We start from the raw sequence: 10,580 nt of genomic DNA on the forward strand, positions 1-10,580 counted from the left end.
ACTATCACTCACAAACTACCATCACTACTTTTTTGTACTAACACTGCAATACATGTTCCTTTTGTTTGTTATGGTCTTGTAGATATCATTTCCAGTGCTCCAAGACCTAACACCAGATATTAAACAGTTCAATGGGTATTACTATCTGATTGTGATGAATGTAAAGGCTGAGAGGTTTGAGGTGCTGGATTCGTGTGTGAGATAGTTTTTTTCCCTTCTTTGATTGCAAAAATTAATTTTCGTTCTATTGGTAGAAGGTTGGATGCCTTGGTGTCAGCTAATTAAGTTCTTACCCCTGAAATCGGGACAAAGATAGATATTCTTAGCGTAATATTATTTGATTGAAATCAAACTCGGTTCATGGATGCAATGTGTAGTAGTACAAATGCATTGTCTAATGGTTCTAAATTTCTATACATGTTTTGCTTTGTGAATAGTCTAAAAAAATATTACTTAGGTGTGCAAAATTATATTTTATTGACCAATATTTCCGAGTGCAATCCCTGAGCACTATGCATCATCTTGCACTTAAATTTGTCATGATGGTATTGCCATTAATGTAAATGCATTAATTTATTTCTTTTTGTATGCTTAATATAGAGGCAAGAAATTTTTATCACGGAGCAACAAGATTGATACGAGAATAATTTACTCCTATTAATATTAGCTGAACACGCGGGCATGTTTCCTAGTAGGAACATAATAACATGAGTACAACTTTAAAGCATTTTCAAATATATGTCATAGAATAGATTGCAAAATTTTGAGGAACTCTAAACTATGGCAACAATGTAGATAATTAAAGACCTAGGCATAACGTAACTCAAACTTCTTGACACTTATTGCACTTGCAGGGCTCAAGAACCTTAAAATTAACCTTTGAAGGTACTTTCCCCTCAATGTATGTCATGATAGCTTCTAGAGCCTTTCGGGCTTCAATAAGTGTATCCTTACCCAAAGGGAAACACTTGGCAGACCTCCTCCTATGATACCCATTAGTGGTGTCCAGGATAAGATGCTTTAGTGACGCCGCATAATCAAGAATACATCTCGTTAGCTCAATCATGGTCTTCCAAGAGCGAAAGCCATTGATGATCACACTTTTAAGTTTGCGATGGCGGTGTTTCCGAACGCAACTTGCAAATAATAAGTCTTCGCCAATTTGGACTCCGGGAATCAAACCAGGTTCGATGGTAGGCACCTCCACCTGAATGGGTGGCCTTCCTAATGTCAGTTTCTTAAGCAAAACTTCTCACATAATATTTTTCAATGCTGAGGAAATTGTTGTTACTGCCCGGTCAGCTGGCAATTAGCGATTAATAGGCAAGATATATCAGTTAATCAGCTTATCAGTCACCCACCGAGTAGTGATTAATCGGCCAGTTAATCACTAAATCGGCCGATTTTTTGAACACTATTTATTAGTAAATTTTTAAGTACATAGTAGTAAATTAATTTACCGTAAGAGTTCGGATGAAGGGCATCCAATACAGAAAAGTAGCACCAACAACAAGTGATTCTTAGCAAGAATGGGTTTACCAAGGTAATATGTAAGGTATCACAGTTAATGCACTAATTCGTTGTATCAAGTGCATAAAAGTGATGTAACAAAAAAATAGCTTTTCATGAAAAGGTACATGATAATTCACCAAATAGAAATCAAGATGGCCAACTAATCTGTCTAGTTATAATAAAGCGGTATAATCTATTAATTATTTTTCGCAGAAAAAAAGGGAAATGAAGAATGACTTACACGCAAAACGAACATCTTCAAGTTGGGACAAGCATCAAGAAAAGAAACCAAAGAACAGAAGTCGTAATCTGGAGAACGACTTGGTATGAAAAGCTTAATCTCCAAATACTCGAGGTGAAGGAATTTACCCAAAACCATTGGTGTATTGACTTTCTGAAAAAAAATGCCCAAAGATTAGAACTTATTTATAGCTTAGGTCAACAAATGACTGAACTGGTACAAGAAAGATAACACTAACCTCATAAAGTGAGTACAGAAAAAGAGTTTCGACATTTGGCGCAATGGATAAAAGCTTGGTACTAGCATAATGGAGCAGGTTAGGCACATCAGTACTTGTCATCTGCATTTTCTTCACTTGCAATGAATCTCCAAGAGAGATAGGTATTGTGGGGCCCTCATAATTAAGGATGGAGACTTTCGGAGCACTGCATTCTATCATCTGCAACATTTTGCAACCTCGCACGTCCAGTCTATTAAGCTTCGACAAAAGATGTGATAGCTTTAAGCAACGTATATCATAGCAGGACTCGAGGTCCAGATGCTCTAACGTGAAGGAATTGGACAGAAGAAGACACAACTCCTCCTCAGTAATACCAACATCATGCAGACGAACAGTCTTCAAACTACTCAAGCAACCAACTTTGCCTACAGAATGAAACATGCAGCTACTGAGGTGAAAATACTGAATTGAGTGTGCCCGCTCGCGAGATAAAAGTGAACCAGGAAAGTTGTACTTCATTTCGTTTTCTATGGGGAGCCCTAGCACAAATTCTTTGATCCCAGGCGTAAGTGCAACTTCTAGCCAGCGATCAAGATAACTTGGATGCACACTGAAATCATTGCGAGTTTGCAATTTAAATATCTCCACCCCAACACCAGAGTGATTTTGCATGATGTGGTCAACTCTGTTGATAAAATCTTTTGTTTGTTTGCGAAGTGCTCTCATATCAAATATGAGCTTGGGATAGCATCTCCAAGAGTGAAGAAAACTATGAGACAAGCAGGCAGCACGAGCAGCATCTTGCATTGGCATAAGTGCATGTATCTTCCAAAGGATATCCTGCAGAAACATGCTACAAGAATTAAGTATTGAAGAGTTGGCCATGATGACTTGTTGCTCTACATTACTAATTGAGATCAATTGTACGCCCCATGGAGCGCGTACCAATGGATTGTACATTTTACTAGTTCAGAACTGGCATGCGCTACAAATGGACTTTATGTTTCATGTTGAATAAAATTTGAATAGGGGTGTTTTGCCCTCGGGCTCTACGACAAATTACTGAATGATTTACTCCCTCCATCCCATATTACTTGTCGCCTAAACGAGTGAACACACTAAAATGTGTCTAGATACATGCAAATCAGCGACAAGTAATATGGATCAAAGGGAGTAATTCAGTTACTGTTATCAAGCGAACATGATTTGAACATTGAATTACTTTATGCCAAAAATTAGAAAATATAAGAGAATGCATTACTGCCTATGTTTGTAAATACACATTGTTTTGGTCTTGGGAACAGCCTACAACGTGCAGCTTTGACTGACTTTTCACATAAGTATGTTATAGCAAGCATATATTATGTCATCATTACAATGTTTGCCATGACGAATATAATGATTCTATTTCACATGAAAAACTATAAGTTTTACACAAAATAGTTGACTTTTTGCTTTTCTAGGAAGTCTCATCTATTTCTGAAAAAAAGGAAAGTAGTACTCCCTCTGGCCCTAATTAACTGACGCAGCTCAGGAGTACACTTGTACTGGACATAGAGCATTAATTTGGTCCGGGGGGAGTATTTTAGTTGCAGTTACATCATACCTCTGGAAGGGTAACCTCTGGCTCCAATACATCAGCACTTGGAGAACCATCAGCCTGTTGGCAAGGTGAAACCTTGCTTTCAGCATGAGAGACAGTTAATCCAACATCTGTAGCCCACCCAACAAGGTCACAATATAGCACAAGAGAATGAGCAAGGATCAATGCAATTACAACACATTTACAGACTCTACACAAGTATAAGCTGCTTGAGGCCTTACCAGTTATAAACTTCAGAGGATGATGAGATGCAGGACTGAAGGACGATGGGAGGTCAGCAACAGGCTCGAGTGGACGTGGGGATGAGGAGGAAGCCATCGATGAGTTGGAGAAGGCAACTGTAGCAAACTCTAGGAGATGATGAGATTGACAGCGGGTCTTAGCGTTGTCTGACGCTGTTCACTTTATTACCAAAGGGACCACTGCCATAGCACAAGAACAAAGAGCATTCAGATGTAGTTTGTTTAATTGCAGAAGAAGAAATAGCACACTGTAACGCAACATACTATATACAGGTCCATCTTAGTATGCAGCAGCACAAAAAAATATTTACTAGAACGTATCCAGATCTAGAGCCCCAGCTCCATAGCTCATGCATGTAAGAGGGCAAATACATGTACATGGTATTTTGACCAAGATACGGAAAAGACGCTGACCTGGCAAAAAAGAAACTGGCTTGGAACCGGTCCAAATGGAGTGAGGGGTAATTTTGGACGGTTTTCATAATTCAAGGTTGAAAGTTGAATCAAATAAGAGTTCAGGGTTGTAATCTGAACTCTAGGACAAGTTCAAGGGTGCAATATGGACTTCTCTCAAGAATAATTCTTCTACTTCCAACACAAACAGGGCGCGGACTTGTCATGGAATAGAGGAATCGATAGATTACGAAACAGGCAGCCTAATTTCTGAACAATCTCAAATGAGCGATATCCGACATCATTTGCGGTTGTCAGAAGCGCTGAAACTCAACGGTTCATGCTGAAAAAAAAGAGAAGGTGTGATGGCTCCATTCCTCAGTCCATCCCCTCATGTATCTTGAGATCTGGCACCAGTGCTGGCTATAGATGGCGCCACGTCTAAGATGATGAACGAAAAAAAATAACACTTCACGTGACAACTTTCAATTCAGTGAAGAACATATTTCAACACCAAACACATTCAAATAGTTGAATTCAAAGCTTTGCACTGACATGATTTCAGCTTTCATCTGACAGAATACAAACGTTCGGCCGTGATAAAGAAACTGAGCACTGAACTCCAGGAAACGTAGGTTTCAGCTCACATGACACTGAACTTTTGACTAGCGATAGCGAAATCGACCCCAATTAAACTAGATAACCAGTATAAGTTAGTGCAATAGCATCCATAAATCGTGTGTATTATCAAAATTTAACTCGGAAATTTGAAGTTAAAGCCCCAAAAGGGAACAGATCAGGATCACCCAGAAAATGGGGATTTTTATGCGTACCACGTGGAGGTGATGAGGAAGGGCAGCGGCGGTGGGGCGTCAAGCCGCCGGTCGCCGCTGACTAGATGGACGGTGGAGGAGCAGAGGCGCGCCGGGGTCGGCAGTCGCCGCTGACGAGACGTGGCCTGCCCGGGGATTGAGGACGTAGCCTGCACCGGGTGCTCAATGGAAGCAGGGAGCGGAGACAGTAACCCGCCGTTGAACGAACCTCGCTGAAGAAGAGAGGCTACGGCGGCGGCGCTCTTGGGGTCAGTCAGGTGGTGGTGCGCCGGTGCGGGGAGAAAAGAAACGACGGGATTTGGGTCTTTTCCGTCTCGCTCCGGAAAAGGGAAGGAAGACGCAGGGAAATTCTCGTATTCTATTCAAATTCAAGTTCCTCCTCTTTTTAGCAAAAATTCCAAATTCAATTAGACTCCGCATCGGAGATAATGTGGGCTTCAAAAACGAGATTCAATCATGTGCACGTTTATTTTTCTTTTTTTCACCCTTCTCGTTTTCTTATTTTACTTTTGCTTTTTTGGGTTTTTGTCTTTTAAAAAATATCGCTTCTAGCAGCGGCAGCGAGTTACAACTTGATTTGCGCAGCGGCGAGAACGAACCGAACAAGTTCAACTTCAGTGGAAGGTATGTCGATTTGCTGGCGGGCTCGATTCAGTGACGGAATGCGTGAATCGCACTATGGTGAAGTTAAATCGGGGTAAAAGTCTGAGTATTGGGAAATATGTCCAGTAGAGGATGGAGGAGAGAAATAAAACGTTCTCGTATGTGGTCACTTATCGGTATTAGTGGGATGTAAATAAACTATTTCGTGAAATAGACTCTACGTATTTGTATAAAATTAGAGCACCTCCAACTTTTCAAAACCGCGGAGCTGAAAGGGAGGACACCGCAGCACACCTCTGCGAATAACACAAAGACAGAAACAATGAGAGACATGCTGAACGAAGGAGCTCTGCTGAAGAAATCCAGTTTGTGGTATAACGGCATTTGCGGGACTGGTCGGATTTCTTGGCAGAGAAGCCTAAGAACATCCCGGCCGTTGGAGCTCCCCAGGCCAAAATCCGGCACTATTTAGCGCCGGGTGGATGTAATTTTTGGCCTGGAGAGCCCATTTTCCCAACGGCGAGCCTAAGATGGATGAAGTTTTTGATAAATAACGACGAATTCGGACAAAATAAGGCGAAATTCGTTCAAACATAAGCGAAATTTAAAGATATTAACATACGTAGGCGAGTTCGTACATATATAGGCCGAATTCGTGTACGAATTCGGCCAGATGGAAACATAAACTAAAAGCTACATGCCGTCATCGCTCGAGTTCCCGGCGTTCGGTGCCACCGGCGGCATCCCCTGGGGGGGGGGAGTTGCCGGCCTCGATGTGCGCGAGCACACGGGAGAGCGTGCAGCCCGGTGCACCCCACCAGTGTCGGCGGCCTGCAGCGTTGTTACGCGCTGGAGGAGGGGGAGGACCGTCGTACGCTGCGAGTTCCCGTTCGTGCCGGAGACGGAAGAACTCGTTACAGGCGTCATAGTTGTCGGCGCGGTACCGCTCCTCGTCAGTGAGGGTGACCCGCACAGCATCGATAGCGGCGTCGAGCTCGTCGCCTCCCACCGGAAGCGGTGGGATCGGAACTCCCCCGCGCTCAGGCGCCATCCTCCGGGCACGCAGAAGTCCGGCGGCGCCGGGTAGCTCGCCATGTGCAGGAGTCCCGCCTCCCACTGGTGTAGGGAACGGCGGCCGTAGCCGGTGTTCGCCGCGCCGTGGCCCGCCATTGCTCGCTGGTGGTGGTGGAGGTGGATTGGGGAGAGAAGACATGTCGTTTCGCTGGGAGAGGAGGGAGACAGTGGTGGTGAATGCGGCGAGACGCGGTAGGTTCCGCGATAAATATAGGGAGCCGCGCGTGAATCCCAGGCGACGCCGCGTGGAAGCTACGCGCCCGGCGAAGTCTGACCAGCGAAGCGCGCGGAAGAGGATTGGCCTCTGTCGCCGACAAGTCGGGGCCACCATCCGTGCGGGAAGTTTTCTCGACGTTTCCCGCGCTTTCGTTTCGTTCGGAGTCTCCGAGCGCTCTCCAAGGGGGCGGAGATAACCTGGGCTCGCCGGATGGATGAAAAACCAAATCCGGACGAAAACGAGGTTACGGGGGCGCGGCTGGATCAGTTTTGTTTATCTAGATAAAAAAAAGGATCATAGGGGCTTCCCGGGAAGACTGCTGGAGATGCTCTTAGGGGTTAGTAGCTGCTGAACTGAAATGGAATCCCCCTCCAGAAACTAGATGGAGCCTTTGGTGTGACTCTGCTGGCGACGCTGTACGTGCAGCAGCTGGATCACTGAATGTGTGTGCCTCGGCCCTCGGCACTACAGGCTGAAACTGAAGCTCTGCATCAGGCTATCCTCCTACTCGTTGATCAACTCGGTATTGGCCGGTTGATATTTTCAACTGACTGCATGACTCTGAAACAAGCTTTGGCAAGTGGTGAAATGGACTTCGCACCGTTGTGTATTAAGTTCAGGCAAATAAGATTTCTTTTGAACATTAGAGCATCTCCAGCCGCGTCTCTCAAAGCGTCCCCAAAGGGTTTTGGGGCGCGCCGGACAAAAAAAGCGTTCCAGCCGCGTCCCCCAAAGCCCATTTTTGTTCGGCGCGGTCTGATACGGTGTCCGGCGCCCCGAGCCCGTCCCCGTCCCACAGGGGACGTACCAGGGACGCCGGACACAACGAAAAGCGAGACGGGCTCCCACATGTCGGCGACTATTTGCATAAACCGTTGGTCCGCGCCTCTTTTCTCGTCGCTCCTTCGTTCCCGCGCCTCCCACCCCACCGCCGCCGCTGGATTTCCCGGCCGGTTGGGCGTCTGATCTCTGCTGAGAGTCGGAACCGTTGTCGCGGCTGGGGCTCCTGCCGGTCGTGCCGCCACCGCCGCGTCCCAGAACGCGCCGTCAAATCCACCCCACCTCCGCGCACAGAAGGTCTGAAGAATTCTCACTTTGCTACGCGACAGGAGGCTTGCAGGAAGGATGTCGAGCGGGCATTTGGTGTGCTTCAAGCACAATTTGCCATTGTCCGGTACCCTGCTTTAAGCTGGTCTCACGACCAAATGTGGGAGGTGATGCAGGCTGATGACCCACAAGTATAGAGGATCGCAACAGTCTTCGAGGGAAGTAAAACCCAATTTATTGATTCGACACAAGGGGAGACAAAGAACACTTGGAAGCCTTAACAGCGGAGTTGTCAATTCAGCTGCACCTGGAAACAGACTTGCTCGCAAGAGTTTATCAGTAGTAACAGTTTTATAGCGATAGCGATAGTGAAATAACAGCAGAATAACAGAGACAGCAGTAGTGATTTTAGTAAACAGCAGGATTAAAATACTGTAGGCACGGGGACGGATGAACGGGCGTTGCATGGATGAGAGAAACTCATGTAACAATCATAGCAGGGCATTTGCAGATAATAATAAAACGGTGTCCAAGTACAAAGCAATCAATAGGCATGTGTTCCATATATAGTCGTGCGTGCTCGCAATGAGAAACTTGCACAACATCTTTTGTCCTACCAGCCGGTGGCAGCCGGGCCTCAAGGGAAACTACTGGATATTAAGGTGCTCCTTTTAATAAAGTACCGGAGCAAAGCATTAACACTCCGTGAACACATGTGATCCTCACGTCGCTACCATTCCCTCCGGTTGTCCCGATTTCTGTCACTTCGGGGCCATCGGTTCCGGACAGCGACATGTGTATACAACTTATAGGTAAGACCATAAACAATGATTATCTTGATGAAACAATAACATGTTCAGATCTGAGATCATGGCACTCGGGCCCTAGTGACAAGCATTAAGCATAACAAGTTGCAACAATATCATCAAAGTACCAATTACGGACACTAGGCACTATGCCCTAACAATCTTATGCTATTACATGACCAATCTCATCCAATCCCTACCATCCCCTTCGGCCTACAGCGGGGGAATTACTCACACATGGATGGGGGAAACATGGCTGGTTGATGTAGAGGTGTTGGCGGTGATGGCGGCGATGATCTCCTCCAATTTCCCGTCCCGGCGGAGTGCCAGAACGGAGACTTCTGGCTCCCGCGACGGAGTTTCGCGATGTGGCGACGTTCTGGAGGGTTTCTGGCGACTTCGACTTCTCCCCGTGCGTTTTTAGGTCGAGGCCGATAAATAGTCCGAAGGAGGGCGTCGGAGGCCGGCCGAGGGGGCCACACCACAGGGCCGCGTGGGCCCCCCCTGGGCCGCGCCGCCCTATGGTGTGGGGCCCTCGGGCCTCCACCTGACTTGTCCTTCTGCCTCCGTCAGTTTTCTGGGAAAATAGGGCCTTCTGCATAAATTCCGAGGATTTTCCCGAAAGTTGGATTTCTGCACAAAAACGAGACACCAGAACAGTTCTGCTGAAAACAGCGTTAGTCCGTGTTAGTTGTATCCAAAATACACAAATTAGAGGCAAAACAATAGCAAAAGTGTTCGGGAAAGTAGATACGTTTTGGACGTATCAACTCCCCCCAAGCTTAGCTTATTGCTTGTCCTCAAGCAATTCAGTTAACAACTGAGCGATAAAAGAACTTTCACGAACACATTTGCTCATATGATGTATATATTCTCATGCTATGGCTAATACTTAAGCAGTTCATAATGAGATACATGCAAATAAGATCATCTAACAGCTATATCAATCATGGAGAGGTACCAACAATTAATAATAAGCATCATGAATCATGTATATTAGCAGGATTGCAATGTTCATAAGAGAGTATGATAAAGTGGTATCTCGCGTGCCTGTATTTGATCGGCAAAACATAAATGCCCGGGCACCTCTGGAGTTCATAGAAAAACTAGAAGTAGTGATTGTCAAAGATAAAAGCATCAAAGTTATACCACAATCAATCATATTTTGAGACAAGCATATTATACTAAGAATGACAGTTGTGCTCTCAAGATAGTGCTCAAAGAAATAATGGAGACACAACATAAAAGTAAAAGATTGACCCTTCGTAGAGGGAAGCAGGAATTAACATGCGCTATAGCTTTTCATTTTTGAAATCAGGAGTAAAATCATTTTGAGAGGTGTTTGTTGTTGTCAACGAATGGTAATGGGTACACTAACTACCTCGCCAACCGGACTTTCAAGAGCGGCTCCCATGAATTATTGCATATTTATGTGGCACTCCTTCCAACCTTTCTTTCACAAACCATGGCTAACCGAATCCTCGGGTGCCTGCCAACAATCTCATACCATGAAGGAGTGCCTTTTTATTTTATTTTTATTATGATGATGACACTCCCCCCAACCTTTGCTTACACAAGCCATGGCTGACCGAATCCTTCGGGTGCCGTCCAACAATCACAAACCATGGAGGAGTGTCTATTTAAGTTAATTAATTCGGGACTGGGAATCCCATTGCCAGCTCTTTTTGCAAAATTATTGGATAAGCGGATGTGCCACTAGTCCATATGAGAGTCCGTCAAAAGTAAATGACAAGGTTGAAAGCTAAACACCACATACTTCCTCATGAGC

The 10,580-nt window shown here is 45.1% G+C and overlaps 1 protein-coding gene across 2 annotated transcripts; it reads right to left on the reverse strand.

Moving 5' to 3' along the window:
- Window positions 1-657: 657 nt before the first annotated feature.
- LOC139829771 (F-box/FBD/LRR-repeat protein At3g26920-like) lies at window positions 658-5,363 on the reverse strand. 2 transcript variants are annotated; one of them, XM_051357981.2, is made up of 6 exons: window positions 5,045-5,363; window positions 3,798-3,998; window positions 3,580-3,686; window positions 1,992-2,813; window positions 1,754-1,906; window positions 658-1,207 (listed from the first exon to the last, which is right to left on the reverse strand). In XM_051357981.2, the coding sequence occupies exons 2-6, from the start codon at window positions 3,892-3,894 to the stop codon at window positions 824-826; spliced, it is 1,563 nt and encodes a 520-aa protein (XP_051213941.1). In that variant the 5' UTR covers window positions 3,895-3,998; window positions 5,045-5,363; the 3' UTR covers window positions 658-823. The 2 variants fall into 2 exon arrangements, with proteins under 2 accessions (XP_051213941.1, XP_071682070.1); XM_071825969.1 differs by having other exon boundaries at window positions 3,580-3,651; window positions 5,045-5,361.
- Window positions 5,364-10,580: the final 5,217 nt, after the last annotated feature.

This window comes from Lolium perenne, chromosome 2 (genome assembly GCF_019359855.2).
Source record: "Lolium perenne isolate Kyuss_39 chromosome 2, Kyuss_2.0, whole genome shotgun sequence".
Taxonomy (NCBI): Eukaryota; Viridiplantae; Streptophyta; class Magnoliopsida; order Poales; family Poaceae; genus Lolium; species Lolium perenne.

Bases quoted from the DNA above. Each gene is read 5' to 3' on its own strand.
- LOC139829771 (XM_051357981.2), bottom strand. From the start codon at position 3,894: ATGGCTTCCTCCTCATCCCCACGTCCACTCGAGCCTGTTGCTGACCTC. The intron at 3,687-3,797 runs GTAAGGCCTCAA...GGTGGGCTACAG, and splicing joins TCCTCTGAAGTTTATAACTG to ATGTTGGATTAACTGTCTCT. The intron at 1,907-1,991 runs GTTAGTGTTATC...ATTTTTTTTCAG, and splicing joins TTCTGTACTCACTTTATGAG to AAAGTCAATACACCAATGGT.